Source organism: Eulemur rufifrons, chromosome 16 (assembly GCF_041146395.1).
Source record: "Eulemur rufifrons isolate Redbay chromosome 16, OSU_ERuf_1, whole genome shotgun sequence".
NCBI classification, from domain to species: domain Eukaryota; kingdom Metazoa; phylum Chordata; class Mammalia; order Primates; family Lemuridae; genus Eulemur; species Eulemur rufifrons.
In genome coordinates this window covers 78,272,795-78,295,332 of record NC_090998.1, presented here as the reverse complement: position 1 = coordinate 78,295,332, position 22,538 = coordinate 78,272,795, and the positions used below count along the sequence as shown (strand labels likewise).

The window sequence follows — 22,538 nt, the reverse complement described above, 5'->3', positions numbered from 1 at the left end:
GCCCCACCTCCACCAAGGTGACAGTAAGGGTATTTCTAGATGACAAAGATATTTGAGGGAGCTGTAGTAGCTGAAATGAGGAATTCTAACAAGGGGAAAACAAGTTGCATGTTTCAGAGTATTTTTACTACATGTTGAGTAACAGGTATGAAAAAATTAACTGACATGGGAAGACAGCAGGAAATAGTTTTCTTCATTTGAGAGCATACTTTAAAAATCAGTGCTCTTTTAAAAATTGAACTATAAGACCTGATCGTCACGAGCTCTAGAGTTTTTAAAGACAAATAATCCAGTAATTCTAGAATATGCATATATGGATTTACTGATTGACGCAAAGGAAAAGCAAGGATTTGCCAAGTAGCCAGTGCTAGAGAACACTTCCCACTGCACATCCGGCGCTGGAGGACTGTAATGATCATTGTTATGTCCCCTGTATTTGTCTTCCTCTTGGTAGCTAAGCACTTTAGGGCTGGTTTGGTAATGTAGGTGGAGGAAAGGGTTTTCATTATCATCTCTAATTACAATTTCATTTCTCCCATCAATAGCTACCTAAGTATTTGCTGCAGCGAGACAGAGTGCCTTTGTAAATTATTTAACTTGACTCCATTACATGTATTTGTAAATTACACAACTTAAATTTTATCAGTCCTTAACACTTGCTGTGTAAAAGGAAGGTGCCCTTTGGGGTCTGGTAGAGGGTTCGATACAGAGCCGTGCCTGGTAGCCAGCATTCACCAACTGTTCAGATCCTCTTTGGATCTTAGAAATGTCAACAGAAATAAGTGGGGACAAGGGTGTTAGGAAGGTGGCCCATGGTCACATTTTTATTAATAAAGCTTCAACTTGGACAGAATAATGACTGTGGAAAGCTAGTTCATTTTTGCAAAAAGAGAGGAACTTTAGCACCTCCCATTTGAAAGACTTTCATAGCTTTACTTATGTAATATAATCAAACATTATTTAATATTAATTATTATTTATTAATTATTTAATACCTAATATGTTTTCTATAATGTGTTTTTATGGAATTAATCACAGAATTGGCTTCTATGTGATATATTTGAAAGATCAAATGCGATGAAAATGATATTTTGAGAAAAAGGCTGCATTTATCTTACTCATTGTTTTATCCCAAATCAACAAATATTTGCTGACTGTATGACTGAAAATAATAAATAATACTAAAAAGGTGGAATACAGTTTTTGTTGGCTTTTAGAATTTTTAGTGCAAATTTACACTTTTGTTTAATTTATGGATATATAAACTTTTAAAAATCAGTTTAAAAAATGTTTACTGTCTTCTCAATTATGCAGTAATTAAGAATAGTTTAAAGACATATGATTGAGGGTCCATCCTCTTTTTAAATGAATATCTTTTCTTTTTTCTAATTGTTTTAGATCTAGGAAACTTGATTTCAAGCTTGAGTTGGTGGATCAGTGACCATTTGCCCTAAGCACCACATAAAAAGTCCATATTTTTGCATAAAGTTGGTCATAAAAAATGTTTGTAACCTATGACCACACCAAAAATAAAAGAGAAGAATCAACCTTATTTAAATAACATTTTCAAGTTATAAGCAAATTTAATTAAGTACATGGAAACTGCTATTTTAAGTCACAATTGAAGTTATAAGGAAAAAATCAATATTTTATTTTATAATTCATACATATAATTAATGAAATTTATAATTCATATAATTAATTTGGCTTTCTTTTCTTTCCCCCTAGATTTTGTATACTGGAATTGTTATTTATGCTCCCGCACTGGCTTTGAATCAAGGTACATTTTAGAGTTGCCAATTAGGTAACTCACATTTTGGGGTTCATTTTTAATAAACCTCTCTCCTTGGGGAGATGGGGAGATGAGCAGGTGGAGGAATGCTTCCGGTAACCTACGTCAGCTTTACGAGGGGGCCGAGTAGGTTGAGTGTCAACACTAGTGTCTAGGAGATTTTCCTGTAATTCTGCTCAGGTCCATTGTATTAATAAAATCTGGCAGGGAGAGAAGCCTTTCTTCTCCCCACTTCTAATATGGCCCAAAATGTAAGAGAAAGAGAGCTGTGTGATTTGCAATATCAGACTGCTCCTCGTGATAAAAGGACAAATAACTGTAGTTCTTACTGATACATTTAAGAAGACGGTGCTGATCAACAAATTACCTGCATTCTCTAGAGTTGGGCAGATAAAAGCAGCGAGACTGGAATAGTTTATTGAGGCAAAGGTTCATGCTAGTTATTTCTTTAAAAGGTTTCGGGGAAACTTCCATGTCCTTTGAATTTTTATCAATCGGAAGTGAGTTTATCTCTAAAACTTCCTTGTAGAATGGACAAATGTTGAGGGGAAGAATGCGGTGCAGTTCCTGGAGTTAATACAATATAGAGAAAACCTACTAACTCTACACTCTAATTTCTTGATTTTATGATAATAATTATTACCTACATTTATAAAGTACAACAGTATCATTACAAAGAGGAATTCCATTATGTAATGTGCTCTTGAACTCTGAATGCCAGGGCATGTCCCATGTCAATATTACCAGCACCATAACCGGATCATTTCATGTCAAGAACTGAGTTATAAACTTCATAAGTTACCTATTGGCTTTAAGTGTAATTAAAGATATTAGGGTTTTAAAGTGCAGTTCTGGGAATAATCAGAGCACTGACTTCAGTCTGTGAAGAAATCAAAGATTCTGTTCTTATCAGGCTCGAGCCACTCCCTGGGAGTAAATTAGGGAGACAGGGACTGCACTTTGATGACTAGAGTGTCAATTCTATATTTTACCGTGAACAAGGCACAGGCATAGACACAGTACATGGTGTGCAACAGTGCTCAATAAAAACTTGTTCAACTGAATTGGATCTTAACATTTTCTAGGTTCATTCTTTTTTTTTTTTTAACTTTTTAATTATAGAAAACTTCAAAAAAATACTAAAATAGAGAGAATAGAGCATGGAACCCTAATGTACTCATCACTCTACATTGATATTTATCAATTCATGGTTAATTTTAATTCTCTCCCATTTCCCCCACTAGATTATTTTGCTCTGAACCTGAGATGTTAGATCATTTCATCTGTATTTCAGTATGTCTTTTAAAGATAAGAATCTGTTTTTATTAAACATAATTATACCATCATTATATCTAAAACATTAATATTAGTTTCTTAATTTCATATTAAGTCAGTGTTCAGATTTCCCTGATTTTTTTTCAGTGTTTGATAGAATCAGGGTGGAAATAAGTTTATGTATTCACAATTAGATGGTATTTCTTAAGTTTCTCTTTCTTGCTTTTTGAAATTGAAAACCAGTTTTTGTTAAGGCCTAGCTTATATACAACAAAATGCACAAATTTAAGTGTATAGTTGGGTGAGTTTTAATAATTGTGTGTACTCATGTAACTACTACCCAAGATATAGAATATGTCTATCATCCAATCCCAGACATTTTTCTCGTGATTCTTTCTAATAACCCCCCTACCACTCCAAGCAACCACTTTCTGATTTTTACTACCATAAATTAGTTTTCTCTGTTCTTAGATTTTATGTAAATGAAATCATATAAAGCATTTTTTGTGCTTGATTTCTTTTTGCTCAACAAAATATTTTTGAGATTCATTCATGCTGCTAACGTGTCAATAGTTCATTCCTTTTTGTTGCTAGTAGTACTTCATTGTATGCATGCATCAAAATTTGTTTATCCATTCCCCTTTTTTTTTTTTTAATTAGAGACAGGGTCTCACTCTGTCACCCAGGCTAGAATGCAGAGTAGCAGGATCATAGCTCAACCTCTAACTCCTGGGCTCAGGCGATCCTCCCACCTCAGCCTCTCAAGTAGCTGGGACTACAGGTGCACATCACCACACCCCACTAATTTTTCTTACTTTTTATTTTTTTTGTAGATACGGGGGTCACTATGTTTCTCAGGCTGGTCTCAAACTCCTGGTCTCAAGAGATGCTCCCACCTTGGTCTCCCAAAGTGCTGGGGTTACAGGTGTGAGCCGTTGTGCCCCTTCAATCCATTCTTTTATCGATGGACACTGGGTTGTTTCCAGTTTTAAGCTATTGTGAATCGAAGCTGCTAAGAACATTCTTGTACAGGTTTTGAGTGCTTTGCTTTGTGACACCTATTTTCATTTCCTTTTTGAAAAATTATTTTTATAGATTTATGGGGTAATATGCAGATTTGTTACATGGATATGTTGTGTAATGGTGAAATCTGGGCTTTTTCTGTAACCATCACCTGATTAGTTTACTTAGTATCCAATAGGAAATTTCTCATTCCACACCACCCTTCCACCCTCCCACCCTTCTGAGTCTCCAATGTCTATTATTCTACTCTCTATGTCCACGTGCGCCTATTAGTTAGCTCCCACTTAGAAGGGAGAACATGTGGTATTTGACTTTCTGAGTTATTTTGCTTAAAATAATGGCCTCCAGTTCCATCCAAGTTGCTCCAAAAGACATGATTTCATTCTTTTATATGGCTGAGTAATATTCTGTGTATATACATGCATATATATGTGCCACATTTTCATTATCCACTCATTGGTTGATGGATACTGAGGTTGATTACATATAGGTTGATTACATATCTTTGCTATTGTGAATAGTGCTGCAATAAACATGTGAGTGCAGGTATCTTTTCGATATGATTTCTTTTCCTTTGGGTAGATAACTGGTAGTGGGATTGCTGGATCAAATGGTAGTTCTGTTTTTGTTTCTTTGAGAAATCTCCCTACTGTTTTCTGTAGAGGTTGTACTAATTTACATTCCCACCAACAGTATATAAGCATTCCATTTTCTCTGCATCCTTGCCAACATCTATTGTTTTTTGACTTTTTAATAATGGCCATTTTGACTGGTGTAAGATGGTATCTCATTGTGGTTTTAATTTGCATTTCTCTGATGATTAGTGATATCAAGCATTTTTTCATGTTTATTCATATGTCTTCTTTTGAAAAATGTTCATGTCATTTGTCCACTTTTTAATGGGGTTATTTGGTTTTTTCTTGTTGAATTCCTTGTAGATTCCAGATATTAGTCCTTTGTTAGCTACATAGTTTGCTGATATTTTCTCCCATTCTGTAGGTTGTCTGTTTACCCTGTTGATTATTTTTTTTGCTGTGCAGAAGCTTTTTTAGTTTAATTAAGTCCAATCTGTCCATTTTTGTTTTTGTTGAATTTGCTTTTGGGATTTTAGTCATAAATTCTTTGCCTTGGCCAACGTCCAGAAGAGTTTTTCCTAGGTTTTCTTCTAGAATTTTTATAGTTTCAGGTCTTACATTTAAGTCTTTAATTCATCTTGAGTTAATTTTTGTATGTGGTGAGATACATGGGCCCAGTTTCATTCTTCTGCATGTGGTTATCCAATTTTTCCAGCACCATTTATTGAATACGGTGTCCTTTCCCCAGTGTATGTTTTTGTCTGCTTTGTTGAAGATCAGTTGGTTGTAGGTATTTGGCTTTATTTTCAAGTTCTTTATTCTGATACATGGAAGTTGTATAAAAATAAACATGTGTCTATTCTGAGTCAACTCAAGGTAGATGTATGTATGAAATTTAAGAGAAATTGCCAAATAGCTTTTTCAAGTGGTTGTGCCATTTTACATGCCCATTCCACAATATATGACAATTCCAGTCATTCCACATCTTTGCCAACATTCTGTATTCTTATTTTTTATTTCAGCCATTCTGATGGGTATCATCTATTATTTTATTGTGGTTTTAATTTGCATCTTCCTGATGACTATTGAGGCTGGGTTTGTTGGTTCATGAAATAATCAAATGAATTTAAAATGACCAATAGTCTCATAAAAAGTGATCAAAAGACTTATACAGACACTCCACAAGAGCAGATATTCTTCTAGTACATTGGATAGCATATCTATTCATTTACCCAGGCCTTTTAAAATTTCTCTTAATGATTTGTAGCTTTTGATGTTGAGATATTGCACATATTTCTTAGATTTATTCCTACATAATTGACGTTCTTTATGCTATTGAAAATGGTATTGTGTTATAATATTCTTTTCCTATTATTCATTGCAAGTATGTAAAAATGCAATTGATTTTTATTTGTTGGTCTTCTGTCCTGAGAACTTGCTAAATTTACTTATTAATTTTTTTTTATCCTCTTCACTAAGTAGGGTTTTGAGATCCCTTAGAATTTTCATGTTGTTTTTCAATAGAGACAATTTTTAATTCTTTTCTAATCCTTAAGCCTTTTAGTTCTTTTTCTTATTTTACTGCACTATTAATGTGGAAAGTTACATTATTTGATTTTTGAACGTTAAACCAATTTTTCATTCTTGGGATAAACCTCACTTGGTCATAGCATATTATCCTTTTTATATATTACTGAAGTTCATTTGCTAATATTTTATGAAGGATTTCTTTCTTAAATGCTTGATAGGGTTCACAATGAAGGCATCTGGGCCTGATGTTTGTTTTTATGTGAAGGTTTTGATTTATGGACTTAATTTCTTTAATACGGTTATTCATATTTTCTAATTCTTGTTGAGTCAGTTTTGGTGAATTGTGTTTTCCAGGGAATGCATTCATTTGATCTAACTTATCATATTCATCGGCATAAAGTTGTTTGTAATATCCTTTTGTTGTCCTTTTAGTGTTTGTAATAGCTATAGTGATGTCCCTTCTAATTATTCCTAATACTGATAAGATACCTTTTCTATCATTTTATCTTGATTTATTTTCTATCCTTGTATTGATGTTTTTAATCTTTTCTAAGAACAACCATTTTAGCTTTGTTGATTGTTTTCTCTTTCATTCATTTGTACTGTTATGTTTATTGTTTCTTTTCTTCTACTTACTTTGGATTTCAATTTTCTATTTTCTTAAGGTAGAAGCTTAGGTCTACTTTGATTTTAAATACTTTTTATTTTAGAATGTAAATATTTAAAGTTATTTTTTCTTTAAGCACTACTTTATCTGCAGCCCACAGATTTTGATACCTTATGTTTTTATTCAATTTAAAATATTTTCTAATTTCTCTTGTGATCTCTTTTTCTCGTGGGTTATTTAGAAGTGTTGCTTGATTTTCAATATTTGAGGATTTTTAACATATCTTTTTGTCATTTATTTCTAAATTAATACTTCTTTGGTCAGAGAACTATTATGATTTTAATCCTTTGAATTTATTGATTTGTTTTATGGCCCAGGATATGGTCTATGCCGGTGAACATTCCATGTACTCTTGAAAAGAATCTATACTGGGTGCTTATTAAATGTCATGTTCTATAAAGATCAAAGGTTCAATCGGTTAATACTATTGTTTACATCTTCCATATCATTACTGATTTTTTTTACTTGTATCAATTACTTAGAGAAGAATGTTAAAATCTCCAAATATAACTATTAATTTTTCTATTTCTCCAATTTCTCTGTCAATTTTTACTGGTTGTATTTAGAAGCTCTTTTAAAGTCTTTTTGAACTTATAATCTCCCTCCCATTTTTTTTTTCCCATTTAAATTGCAATTTACTTGTTGGAGAAACTGGGTTTTTTGTTTTGTCAAGTTTTCCAGGTTCTTGGTTTTACTGACTGTGTCCCTATGGGGTCATTTAATGTCCCCACTCCTCTGTATTTCTTGTAAACTAGTAGTATTTAGATCTAGAAGTTTTCTCAGACTCCAGTTCAACGTTTTAGAGAGAACATTTCCTAGGCACTGTCTATAAGTTTGTTTCCTTCAGAAGTCACAGAATGTCAGGTTGTTTTCTAAAAATATTATTAGCAGCTATTGATGATCATTCTAGGTTTATTATTTCATTAGGGCTTATCAAATGGGACATTCTAATTCTATTATTCCATCTTCCTTGATTAGATGGAATACTTCTATAAAGAGAAACTTCCTCTGATCAACTATTTAGTTACCTTGAAAAATAGTTTGTGTAGGAAAGGCAGGATAAATGTCTGATTTTTCTCCTTTACTTATAAGGTTTTAAAATAATAAACTTGTTCCCTACCATCTTCCAAGACTAACTGAAATTAAAAAAAACATCCTTATGAACTCATGGACTTAAAGGTTTGATGTTATTTCATACCATCAAGGTTAATATTATTATCTACGCTCAAATTATCCCATTCTTGTCCAGCATGAGCCTCCTCAAGTTGCCTCCTGACTTCTCAACCTTGGCTACAAATTGGACTCACTTGGGGAACTTTAAAAAATATTGCTTCCTGGGTCTCCACCCCTGGGATTCTGAGTTAATTGGCCTGTTGAGTGGCCCAGTTAACAGGATTTTTAAAATTTCCTCTGGTGATTTTAATATGCATAGTTGATAACCATATTATTAGTTACAAATTTGGAATTGCTGTTCCAAAATTGTAACTGATAATATGATGGCCAAAAACAGTTAAAATTTTTTTATTTGCAGTTCTTTTTTCCCATAGGATGTATCCTAGTAAGGATGTATGTTAAATTGTGTTTTAAAGTCTTGTGACATATTTTTCTCTGTGTGGTAATGTCATAAATTTCATATACAGTTAGGTTCAATTTATTTCATTTTGATTTTGAGTTTTTTCTAATTTAATTTTGTATAATTATGTAGAATATTTACATGGTTCTAAGGTCAAATCTATAAATCAAAATATTTAGAGAAGTCTAAGTTATATCTGTTTCCCTTACCCTGTTTCCTTCCTCTCCTACAGGTAACCATTTTTTGTTTGTTTTTGACTTAGCCCTTCATTTAGAAAATATAACATGTTATTCCACTTCTCAGATAAATGATAGCAAATTATACAAATTTCTCTCCATCTAGGTCCCATCTTAGTAGCATGCATCTTAGTAATGTGTCTTTCAAGGACTGGCAAAATAGTGTGTTTATCTGAACCACGTCTAATGGGGAGAGAGATGACTAATACCCTTTGACCCCATTCAGTCTGAACAACTACCTCACAGTATCAAGCAATTTCTTAGCTTAACTACAACATAAATGCTTTTCCATGTATTTAATTTGGCCAATGTTGGATCTGTATATGGTGTCTGAGGATAGAAATTCATCAAATATAACTTTAAAATCCATTTTTTTTGACATTTATGAGATTTGGACCCAGTTTTAGGCAAGTGGGTATGGAGGTAGATACACAATAAATGATATAGCTTCTTTCCCTGATAATTTTTGGGAAGTATTTATTATGCATTTTTCACACTTACACATGCATTCTGTTTTGTCTTACAGTCACAGGATTTGATCTGTGGGGTGCAGTCGTGGCAACCGGAGTGGTCTGCACATTCTACTGCACGATGGTACGTCAACACATTCCCTTTTCACTCTACCTACTTGCTCTGCATAACTGAAAATTCCAATAGTTGTATGCTGCAAACTGGGTTGTTCATACCTACTCCTGACCTCCCACAGTATAACTTTTTCTTGTAAGGAATAGTCTGGGGTAAAATTTGATCCCTTGTAGAACATGGATCATAACTGAATTTTTTCTTTCATTTGAACCACTGTAGTGGTTGCTAATCCTGTCTCCTGATTCATCCTTGCTGTTTCCAAGTTATTACAGCTGTGCTCATATTATTCCTCAGCTTAAAAACCTGTGATAACTTCTCATTGTTTATAGGCAGCGATGAGAAAATACGTAACAACCAGTACAGCATGGCACTGATATTATCAGGCATGTTGGTCCTTAGCAGTGATGCACAGGGTTAAGTCTAGATCTTAACCCTTTATTTGCTGATCTTTTAGAAGATAGGGTCTTCGGGCAGGGGCTGCTTCAGCTTAGGTCATAGGGACTTCAGGGGAACACTTGGGAAGTTTGTGGCAGTGGCTAGTATAAAACAATTTTAATTTTTCAACAACTGGTATGACCATCTGAATGCATACTGATTAAATATCAGCCCTGTCTGTAGGTAAATTTCATAATATTGACTTGCAGTCTGACTCTGAATTTTCTTCCCAGCAATCTTCCCACACCACTCCACTTCATTCCAAAATACATTTCTGGCCACATTCAATATGGCATATAATTTGATCCCTCTATGCGTTTAACCATGCTGTTTTCTCTGCTGGGAGAACCTTCCATCTTTGCCTCTGCTTATGTTTGAAGGCTTGGCTTAAATATCTCCTTCTCTGTGAAGGTTCTCCCAACCTGACCATCTCCCTTGAGTGCACCTCTTGGCTAAGTCGCACGTTTTCATCATTTTCGTCAGGCATAGCGTGTAAGTGTGTGGATGCTTAATAACATCTGATAGAAGCATTAATCCTAATACACTTTCCCCTCCAAGGGTGGTCTTAAAGCAGTTATCTGGACGGATGTTTTTCAAATTGGGATCATGGTGGCTGGATTTGCAACTGTGATTATACGGGCTGTGGTGGTTCAAGGTGGAATGGACGTTATTTTAAGTGATGCCTATGATGGCGGAAGATTAAACTTCTGGAAGTAAGTTGCTATTTACTTCTCGGTTAATAGAACATATCTTTTGTTTTCTCTGTAAAAATAATTTCTTTATTGAAATAAGTTTACATTCGAAAACAAACCAACAAAACCACTAAGGACGTGGCATAGCAAATTGAAGCTGGCGAGTAAATGTGTAGGGTTTTCCACGTGCTCTTTAAGAGGTTGAAACAGACAAGTGATACTTAGTTACATGGTACTTAAGATGATGCTTCTTCCTGAGAAGGGGTTTATGGCAAATGAGTATTTTCTTCCAGATATTAAAGTCCAGAATAGGCCAGGAGCGGTGGCTCACGCCTGTAATCCTAGCACTCTGGGAGGCCGAGGCGGGAGGATCGCTCTAGGTCAGGAGTTCGAGACCAGCCTGAGCAAGAGCCAGACCCCGTCTCTACTAAAAAATAGAAAGAAATTAACCAGATAACTAAAAATATATATATAGAAAAAAATTAGCTGGGTATGGTGGTGCATGCCTGTAGTCCCAGCTACTCAGGAGGCTGAGGCAGGAGGATTGCTTGAGCCCAGGAGTTTGAGGTTGCTATGAGCAAGGTTGACACCATGGCACTCTAGCCCGGGCAACAGAGTGAGACTCTGTCTAAAAAAAAAAAAAATTCCAGAATAGGTTGAAAGGTAGGGCAGGATGATAAGGCAAGTCCTTTTAGAAGGCAGACATTAAAAAACACTGATTCCATTTGGACAGTTCTTTGTTTTAATCAGCCATGAGAGTTTCTCTTTTGATATTTATCTGACAATATATAGTATATTAATATAGTTTATTATGATTGTGTATTATAATCATATGTATGTGTATGTTATATACATATATGTATATAATATACATTATATAATAGTATATATTATTTCTAGAGAATTGCCTAGAAAAGTTATGGCTTATGCCTTAAGTGACAGTATAGCACATGTTATAACATGTCTTAAACAGCTCTTCAGTTTTCTTAAAGAGAAACTCTCATGGCTGATTAAAGCAAAGAATTGTCAAAATGGAATCAATGGTTTTTAGTGTCTGCCTTCTAAGAGGCTTCCTTTTCTCATCTTTCCACTTGCCTTATCATCCTGCCCTACCTTTCAACCTTTTCTGGATTTTTTTTTTATTATTATTTGAGACAGAGTCTCACTCTGTTGCCCGGGCTAGAGTGCCGTGGCATCAGCCTAGCTCACAGCAACCTCAAACTCCTGGGCTCAAGCGATCCTCCTGCCTCGTAAAGGAAGAACAATGGGGAAACTAGATATTTCATCCCAAATATATCACATAATTCAAAAGAATATTTAAAAACCCTTCCATTTTGGATCAATAGTGTTGTCCTTGTCCATCATGTTCAATATAGAAAGGGACTCATGTTGACCTGGACCAGCTTATTTTTCTTTTAAGCAGCCCTGCTTTGAGACAGGTAACCTGCAATCACTGGCAAGAAGAAAGAAAAGCCATTTTGCACTTGATGGCCCTTTTCTGGTCTTCTGAAAGTAAGCATCAAAGTTGGAGAAGAGCTTTTTCAGAAATTGGACAGGGTCAATGTGTTAATTTGCAGGAAGGAATGTCAGTGAATCAGTTCCAACCATTTTCAATAATTTATTATTTTTATTTCAAAATATTAAGGGGGTATAAATGTTTTTGTTACATGGATAGCTCTTACAATGCTTAAGTTAGGGCTATTAGTGTGCCCATCATCTGAATAATGTCCATTGTACCTGATAGGTAGGTTTTTACCCCTCCCCTCTTCCCTCTCCTTCTTTTTTAATTTCCAATGACTTTTACTTCTCTCTATGCCCATGTGTGCCCATCGATTAGTTCCAAATTATTAGAGAGTACATGTGGTGTTTATTTTTCCATTCCTGGGATACTTCACTTTGGATAGTAGTCTCTAGTTCCATCCAAATTGCTGCAAAAGACATTAATTTATTCCTTTTTATGGCCGAGTAGTACTCCATGAGAAAAATATATATATATATCACATTTTGTTAATCACTCAGAATTGATAGGAGGATATGTGTAAAATAAGAACACTTTACTCAACTGATCTCAAATATAAGATCTGAAATGGATTTGCACAATTTCAATATCTAGTATTTCATAATTTTCAAAAAGTATCCATGGGTGGAGGACTAGTAGTGGGACTGCTGGGTCAGATGGTATTGCTATTTTTAGTTCTTTGAGATATCTTCAAATTACTTCCCACCAAGGTTGTACTAATTTGCAGTCCCACCAGCAGTGTAAGAGTGTTCCTGTCTCTCCATATCCATGCCAGCATTCTACCCAAAGGAAAAAAAGTCATTTTATAATAAAGACACCTGCACTTGAATGTTTACAGCAGCACAATTCACAATTGCAAAGATGCGGAAACAACCCAACTGCCCATCAATACATGAGTGGATTAATAAAATGTGGTATATGTATACCATGGAGTACTATTCAGCCATAAAAAATGATAAACTAGCACCTCTTGTATTATCCTGGGTGGAGCTAGAGCCCATTCTTCAAAGTGAAGTATCACAAGAATGGAAAAACAAGCACCATGTGTTCTCGCCGTCAAATTGGTACTGACTGATCAAGACTTAGGTGCTCACATGGTAGTAATATTCACTGAGTGCTGGCCAGGTGGAAGGAGGGTAGGGGGATGGGTAAATTCATAACTAATGGGTGCAGAGCGCACTGTCTGGGGGACGGGCACACTTTTAGCTCTGGCTTGGGTGATGCAAAAGCAATATATGTAACCAAAATGTTTGTACCCCCATAATATTCTGAAATTTGAAAAAAGAAAATATATATTCAAAAAAAGTGTCCATGCAAGCTAATTTTGCAGAAAGTTTTCAAGCTCATGTCGTGTGTCAGAGATGAACAAAATCATTTTCCTTCCAGTAAAAATGGTTAAAAGATATTTCAAGCATGGAAGTTGAACTTTCTTTGTAATAATATTTTTGGTTTATGCACATGTCATAAAGTAGTTTTAAACTATTAGTATTTAGCTTATGCATACAGTCTTTTATAATGAAGACATGATTATACTGGCATATGGTAATTTTAGAAAATGAAAACCTTTAAACTGCATTAATTGACTGACTTCTTGAACTTGAATATAAATTAGCACTCTGACTACATGTGCTGAGAGAGGAATTATATACACAAAATGTGTTAATTTTTTTTAATTTTAGTACCAAATTTATTGCTGTGGTGCACTTAGGAATGTATCCTCCTGCCTCTGTGTTCTGTGTTGTGTGTTTTATGTTCTTCTCTGATTATAGCATGTCAAATTGGTTTACACAACAGTTTCTTAAGACTATAGGAGAACAACTTATATAAATGTTTAGAATGATTAGGACATTCATTTCCTTCCAATCCCATCTAGACTTTCCAGATCTCTGAAAATAAGTTTTTATGTCATTGAACTTAAGTTAGAAATATTTCTACCTTTTATATTACTTAATACATTTGTACATATTTATGTATGTATGTAAGTACACATCTCTTGCTTCTAAAAATAGTCTAGGAGGATTTTTTTCTTTAGTCTTTTGCTAACAGTTCAGATTTGTCTTCTGTTTCTTTTCATTTAGTTTTAATCCTAATCCTTTACAAAGACACACATTCTGGACAATTATTATAGGAGGTACTTTCACGTGGACCAGCATCTATGGTATCAACCAATCCCAAGTGCAGAGATATATTTCCTGTAAAAGCAGATTCCAGGCAAAAATGTAAGTCATACACTATGGTGTACAAATCATTAATAACACATCAATTGTCTTTATGGAAACACTTCCGTAAGTCAAGTATTACTCAAGTTTAAGTCTTTTGTATCAAGAAATTCCAAGAGATAAATTGGATACTTGGTTACAAAAGGACCAAGCAGAACAAAGTGGTACTGTATGTTTTAAATCGGATATTTGAAAATATTTATATGAATTCTTAAAGTAAGACAAACCTTATGAAATAAATAAGCATTTATTGTGCATCTGTTTGTATAAGGACCTATGGGGATAAAAAATTATAAATATATGGTGCTTGTCATGAAGGAAGTTAATATCAAATTAGGAAAATATATGCCAGTATATGAATAGCAAAATAATACTAGTGAGATATAACAATTTCATGAAACAGTATAGCAATAGAGAAAATGTTCCAGAGTGTATATAGTGTCTTATATTTCATTTTCAGACACAGTTATGGGTTTATAATACTGTTCTAATACTTGCTACTTGACTGATCCTGGGAAAATACTTAGTCCCTCTGAGATGCAGTTTCTAAACTTGTAAAAGAAGTATAAGAAATAGTTGCGTCTCATGGGAGGTATCATGCAATACTGCGTTTGGCACACACATGATGGAAGTCTAGTAAATGTGCATTCGTTTTTCCACTCCAACTGATGTAATGTGAAGGCAGAGTGTAGGTGAGAGATTCCTGTTGACCTGGAAGACTGAATATGAAGAATAATCATAATTTGGGCAGGTGGAGACAAGCGGGCAGGCGTTCTAGGTAGGTGGAGTGATTTGGACAAAAGCACAGAGGTAGGAAGGACAGCCTGGCCAGGACTCTCCAGCCTCTCTTGGCTTAGCAAAGAGTGTGGAATGGTGGCTGGTTCTTTCTCTGGAGGCCTCAGATCAGCTTAGTGCCCTCACTAAGCTGAGAAATAAGGTTGACTCTGCTCACATGTGTTTAAGGGATTAAAAATTCTAGACAGATTGAGTAAGAGTACAGGGTGGTTGGGGTAGGAGGAGTGGCAATTCTATTCCTATTCAGAGGAGAAGATGAACATATTGTGATGTCATATGTCAGAACTCAATATAGTGAGAGTAAATTGGTTTAGAAATTAAGTCTTTGGAAAATTTCATAATGAAAGATCTATATAAATGTGAATGTAATAACTGGATATGGAATCCTCCTCACCCCCAAATGAGCTTAGGTGTTCTGGTATTTTAAGGAATTTTGAAAGAAAGTAGTTTACATATATAGTAGTCTATTGGGCTTTTAAATCTGTACTAGAGCTGATACCTGTCCCAGAGTAGTTGTGTACAGATTCTTCTTCTGTTTCTTTGGGAACCTGAAATTCAAAAAGCCTAATTTTATAGCTAAAATAACAGCACTAGAGCTTTCTTAATAAAAGTTAATTCCCATTAGAATATCCCAGTGGATCTCCTGAGCAAGGCAGACTCTTTGAACCCAGGGGAATCATTTTCACTTGCTTTCTGGTACTGGTGCTGTGGGAAGAATGGATTGCTGTCAGGAAGCCAAGACTTACTGACATTGATTGACAAGGGACATTATCAGATGTTGATAAGTGATCAATTTAAATGGCATGAAAATCAAATAAGACAGCATGATTTCAACAGTATTAAATTCAGATGTAAGTGCGAGGAGCTGTTTGAGCATCTGGGCATAATTTTCTGGTCATTTGGAGATGAGATAATAACAAAATATACTGTAATGTTAGTCAATTCAAGGGAAGAGGCTGGCAATTTGTTGTCTGGCACCTATTGCAGGGCAGGTTCTTCCAGAAGTGGACTCTGGGATGGAAGTTAGCGTGCGAGAGTTTATTAGGGCATCACTACCTGTAGAAGGGAAGAAAAGAAAGCAGGATTGGCTGGAGGGAGACACTGCACTGTAATGCAGTCTCCACAGAGCTCTAGAGCTACAGTGGCTCTTTAGACTTGTCCCAACGTAGGATGAAGGGACTGGGCCATTAAACCTCTGAATCCACTAGTCATTGGATGCAGGCTGCCCCCCGGCACGGCCTTGGAGGATGATACCTCTCCTCAGCCCAGGGCGGCTCAGCACTGTCTACTATGGCACCATTGGAAAGAACATGTAGCCACCTGAGTGAGAGAAGTGTTTGCTATTCAACTGATTATTAAGACATAGCATGCAATGACATTAACACTAATAATATCAATAACTACCATTTAACAAGTGTTTATTATATGGAAGTCATGTGCTATATGACATATACTATTTCATTTAGCTGTAGAACTCTGTGATGTAGTCATTGTTAACTCTACGTGTAAATGAAAAAGCTGGAGATCAGAGAGGCTGAATTACTTGCCCAGGGTCTTATGTGGTAGAGCCAGGATTTATGCTCAGTCTGACTCCCGTGCTGTTGTGTAAACCTTTATGCTCTACTGGAGCACACAGAATATATTATAATGCTGAACATTGTTTGAAAAGGTATCTGTCCAAGGAATACAAGTTTGCATTCATACTTAATGTGTGGTCTTATAAATAACATTTAAACAAGTTTGGTGAGTTGCTATGTAGATGCTAACAATGTTTAGCAGCTTATAATTACATTAGTTTTAAAAGGAAAATGAGTAATAGGTACTGCTGTGTTGACTATTAAAATCCTTATTTCATGACAAGAAGACCTGAAGTAGTATAATTAAGTTCCCTTATAAAGCTAACAATGCCCCTGGAATTCTGACCAGGAGGAAACGCTTGTTATGGGAGACAACCTTATCTATTCCAAATATTTCCAAGTACGTTGTTGCTTAATGTCAGAAACAGAATATGAGACTAGAATAAAATAAGTAGCATTTTTGATAACCAAAAGGTAATGTGCATTTATTGAGTAGACTCATGAAGGTCTTTTTTGCTCATGCAATGGATTTCCTAATCTTTGGGATAGGAATTACAATTGTCATTTTGCTGGTTTGTTTTCACTCCTTTAGGTCTCTCTACATCAATCTCGTGGGACTCTGGGTAATCCTCATCTGCTCAGTGTTTTGTGGGCTCGGCCTTTATTCCAGGTACAAAGACTGTGATCCTTGGACAGCCAAGAAAGTGTCTGCACTAGACCAGGTTCAGTATCATGTCTTTCTTCCATGTGCATCAGTGATATTCAAAAAACTTATTAGTGGGGAGGAAGCAGTGTTGATGTTCTTGTAGAGAAACATCAAGTGGGAACACAAGAATCATTAATTTCTATAAAGCATTTGGCAAAAATTTATTTTAGCCGATATAGCAAGAATGAAGAGTGCTGCATCTAAAATTAAAATATTGAAATACCTGGAAAAAATTCAAGTCAAATGTTAAATAGAAATAGATTGAAGCTGGAAATAGAAATGTAAAAACACAATTTTTAAAAAACCTACATAAACCATGGCACTGTAGAACATTTTGTGGGCGTTGTTAGATTACTCATTTATAAACAATTTATCTTCTAGTTTCTCTATGATGTCGAAATAGATCTAATAAGTGCACGTTTATTGAGTACCAACTATGTAATAAGATTCTGTGCCAAGAGCTTTACATGCTTCCTTTAATTCTCACAACCCTGTAATTCTAATTTCATAGATGAGGAAATGAATCTCAGAGAGGTTATATAACTTGCCCAAGGTCACATTGCTAATAAATAAGAGTAACTAGGAGCACTTACCAAATACCGACCATGAGCTAGGCACTACTATCAATGCTTTATATAAATTTCAACTTTTAATTCTCACAGCCACCCTATGGCATAGGTACTATGATTATCTCCCTTTCAAAGATGAAGGAACTGAGGCACAGAAGAGTTTAAGTAAGTAACTAGCTAGTAAACCTGCAACCAGGATTCAAACCCAGGCAAGCTGCCACCAGAGTCCTAACTTTGAACCTCTTTGCCATATATTATCTTTCAAAAAGTATAACTAGAATTCGAACCCAGGACTATCTGACTCCAAAGTCTGAGTACTTGCTAAAATTATTTTCCAAGACTTGCTTCTAGATCAAGCACCCAGGGGACTCATTAGAATAAAGAGAGACTGAATTTTATGGTGGTGCAAATGCATCATATACTCCCAGGAAAATACAACTTTGTGGGATTAGAAAAGGAGAACATCCTTGAGCTGCATATCTCAACCCTGTCTTAACCTGTGCCCTCTCTCTGATAAACACACACTTCCTGTTCGCTCAGAGAATCCCAGAGTCGTGTTTACTACGAAGACGGAGGCAGTGGATGGACACTTCTGTTATATTGCCTCTATTCAAGAATATTTTGTGATTTTTCTCATTCTTTTGGTCTCCAATTTGTGTCATGAAGATTAGAGAGATTTTTAAAAAAGTTTTCTACTACACCCTCCCTTTAACCCGGGCAAAAATAAAGTCCCTGCAACTTCCTATCTTTGAGTCTTTTTGTCATAGGATACATTCAGGGTGTCTTGCTTGCAAGCTCTTAGAGAGCCTCTGCTAAGGGTCCCTCTAACTGGCTGTTTCCAGGACTGTGTTAATGAGCCAATTCAATTAACATCCCACTGAGGATACAATGCAAATAAGGCCGTGGAAGATCATGTCAAAATCTTATCCTTAGGAGAGCAAAGATGTGTTTCTGGTACACGTTGCTGGATTCCCTCTGAGGAAGCAGGGCTGGTGCCTACATATACTTTTACAATTTTCCTGTCTATCAATCTTATCTCATTGATTCTACCTATTCTTAAGGGAACCACTCAGATATGAAGTAATCACAGTGAAGATTTATAGAAAGATGATGACAAGGTAGAGGATTTTGGACCTTGTTATTAATACTATACTAAAAGCTCTATGTAGATTATCTAATTTAACTTTTATAGCAACTGTATGAAGTTGGTGTTATTACTACTATTTCATAGATGAGGAAACTGAGGCTCAGAGAAATTAAGTAACAAAGCCACATCTGTCTGAATCCAACATCTGTTTACTAAACTACTGTGCTATTCATTCCTTTAAGTTTTGGCAGTTAAATAGTTTAATTTTAGGTATTTGGAAATTTCAGTTGTGTGGAATAGTTCCTTTAAGTTCCTGAAGAACACCAAGCTAAATGAGGTATTAATTAATTTTATTCAGTAGCAACTAGTACTCAGGAGTAAATTTTGGAATTTTTCAGCTCATGCCTTATTTGGTACTGGACATTCTGCAAGATTATCCAGGACTTCCTGGACTTTTTGTGGCCTGTGCTTATAGTGGAACATTAAGGTATGAACTATGACCCAAATAACACATGGTGTTCCTTTGGGGATCTTTCTTTTATTATGAGATACTTTGGGGGTAAAGCTGAATTCTGGGCATGGGTACAAATGGCCCAAAGTAGCCATCTGCCACAGGTATCCTCTCTGTCAATCAGACTCTTTCCTCTGTGAGATGTCATCCTGTTGTCATCAGGCTCCACTTTTGATTGCTGTCTAATATATCATCGTGTACTTTATAATGTCACAGTAATGATGATCAGTTGATGGTAGCTTTCACTGTTTATCAGAAATGGGTATCTACAGCCTGGTTTAAAACATACATGTCGCAAAAGCATGGTCAACTGGAAAATTAGAATTAAATATTCCATTTACATGTTGAATAATATACACTGCCCAAGGAATCTTGTGTTTTGTGATTGAACTTATTCATTGCACTTTATTCTTGTGTTTGCTACAGGGAATTTTTATCAACATGCATGGCATATGTTAGGGAGGATTCAGGAAATTAATGTTGTTGATATTTATGCTCCTATGTTAGGGAGGGCTTATGACAGTCCTTTCTATGCACAAAGAAAAATATGTTTTAAAGTTGTTGTATATAGTCACTCTGAGTAATTTATGTAGATACTTTTCATAGACACTGAGGATTAACTTCAAAATGGAGGCAACATTAACATATCCTTTCTCTTTTATTATCAGTCCTATGGATGTTGCCTGAATCATTCTTGGATGATAACAGATTCCAAAAAGAGAGGCTGTGATCATTAAATATCACATTATAGAAATCTGGTTATATTTTAGAAGTGACAATTTGTTTCCGCCCTTTCTCATCCTAAAGTATTATTAGAGGTAACATATTATAAATCAAAAGTTGTATTTCTCCTTACAGCACAGTGTCCTCCAGTATTAATGCCTTAGCAGCAGTAACTGTGGAAGATCTAATAAAACCTCACTTCAGATCGCTCTCAGAAAGGTCTCTGTCTTGGATTTCCCAAGGAATGAGTAAGTTTCTGTTTTCATAATTCCACTTTAGCTCAGAGAGATGATTTTTTTGAGACACCAGAAATTCTTTTCCACTGAACATATAGTGTAAGAACCTCTGAGTATGACTGTAAATCCTCATATATGTGCTTGCAACTTCACGTGGACACTGCTGTATTTGCAGTCAAGATTTGGGAGACACTTCAATTAGTTGTCAGTGGATCACAAAGGATGATTCCCAGGGGCCCTACTGTATTTGGCCCTTCTTCTTTCCTGCCTTCTTCTTGTCCCAAATTTATGTTAAAATTCTTAGCCATACACACAAAAAATTAAACTCTTTCCCTTCTTAACTTTAGGCAACAGTTCTAAGAAATATCCTTAGTTTGGAACCAAGAGCCACGCTTTTTCTCTATGACCTTTCCTATATGTTAGCTTCAGGTACATGGTCTGTATGTACGAAGTGAAGATAAAGAAACGGTATTGTGATCTTTGACTCATCTTGATTGTCTGTTCTCTTTGCTCATGTACAGTGTCCTGAAGATGGTCTATAAAATTGTGCAAGGAATTCTCAAGTTCTGTTCTTAGAACCTTATGAGGGAATTAAATACAAGCTTCAATGGAAAGGTTTAAAGATCTCCAGTTCCCAGTTATCTTAAATGTAATATCCGACTCAAAGAACTCTTGCCAGTGTACTTCATTCTTCATGTGGAATGAATGACTAACAAAGTCGTTTTTGCAAAAAGAATCTTCAACCTCAACACAGTAACACTAATGGACTGTCAAAGAAATAGTAAATGATACTCTGTTTTGAGCCATAATTCTATATATAATTGCCATGACTGTAGCATGGAATAATTACTTAATTTATATTTTTAGGTGTTCCCTAAATTTAAATAGCGATGCATCATTTTATGATGTACCAACTTTTAATCTTGGAGTGTAATTTCAGAATGATACAATGCTTCCTAAAGAGTATGTAGTTCATTATGGGATTATGGAGGCTGTGTGGTTTAGTAAAATGAATAGATGCTTTTGAAGCCAGATACACCCAATCTTGCGTCATCAACTTACTAGCTGTTAGCCTTGAGGAAATCCAGTAACCCATATGAGCCTCTATTTCTTCATGTGGAAAATGAGCACAAAAATACCTTTCAGGGTTACTAATGAGGTTTTGAGATAATGCATATAAAACAAAAGGAACTGCCTGGTGCTCATGGAATGATGTTGGTGAATGACAATTCAACTCAGCGAATATAGATGAGATTTTCATTTATTTTGAAGGGTACCATGACCTCATAATCTTGAGGTATGTGCAGTAAGAACATCATAGAGAAGAGCTTGGTAGATGAGTTGGGTATGTTTGTGATAACTTCGAATACCAAACCTCATAATGGTGACCATTCATGGCCTGTCAAATGGAGAGAAATCAAGCTAAAGATGTTGGAAATACTATTCAAATTAGGATTTAGAGACATAAAAATCATTGCAACAAGAGCTCTTTGGAAAACATTAATGTAAAATTTTTCCTTCAGGTGCAATGAGATTATTTACCCAATATATTTAACAAAGGTATGAGTGCTAGTATAGTAAGATAGAAATAACATAATATAAGGAATGAAATAATTTTATAAGCCAATTTCCCATTCACTTTTTTTGTGACTTTTTTACCTTGACAGATTTCAGGTGACTTGCTGAATGGAACTCAAAACATAAAGGTTTTTTTTTTTTGCTTAATATTTCCTATAATTTTGAAAGCAATACATATACCTCGAGAAAATTTGAAAAATACTGAAAATCAAAAGAGGAAGAAAAAAAATCCATAGTCTGACCACCAATGGTGGCTTGAAAATTTCTGTAAAGATGTTTAGGGAAACAACGTGGCAAGAAGGGGGAAAATAAGATACTTGTCTTGAAGTTCCTTTTCTTTGCTAGCTTAATAGGAAAGGCTTGGGAGTGCTCGTGGAGATTAAGAGGGGGCTAGAGGTCCCAAAACACCCCTTGGTATGGATAGCCACTTCCCGGGGAAATGAATGCTTAAAAGTCAGAACACTCTAATTTCTACTGTTTATTACTTCCCTCCCCTGCCTCGTTGTACAGGGCAGAGTGGAATGGTGCCCTATTTTTGGCAGGCTGAAACAGAGACCTGAGTTTTCCTTTGTATCCAAATGTTATGGAGGATTAGACTAATTATACAGTGTAGTACTTAGTTTTAAAATCCCTAT

General features: G+C 35.3%; 1 protein-coding gene across 1 annotated transcript in view; it reads left to right on the top strand.

Moving 5' to 3' along the window:
* The window catches only part of SLC5A8 (solute carrier family 5 member 8), a 40,989-nt gene that overhangs the window by 6,057 nt on the left and 12,394 nt on the right, over positions 1-22,538 (top strand). The window contains exons 3-9 of the mRNA XM_069490934.1: positions 1,729-1,780; positions 9,198-9,265; positions 10,250-10,404; positions 13,981-14,121; positions 17,086-17,215; positions 19,254-19,342; positions 20,225-20,337. Of these exons, the coding sequence (XP_069347035.1) occupies positions 1,729-1,780; positions 9,198-9,265; positions 10,250-10,404; positions 13,981-14,121; positions 17,086-17,215; positions 19,254-19,342; positions 20,225-20,337 (748 nt within the window). The remainder of the gene's footprint in view (positions 1-1,728; positions 1,781-9,197; positions 9,266-10,249; positions 10,405-13,980; positions 14,122-17,085; positions 17,216-19,253; positions 19,343-20,224; positions 20,338-22,538) is intronic.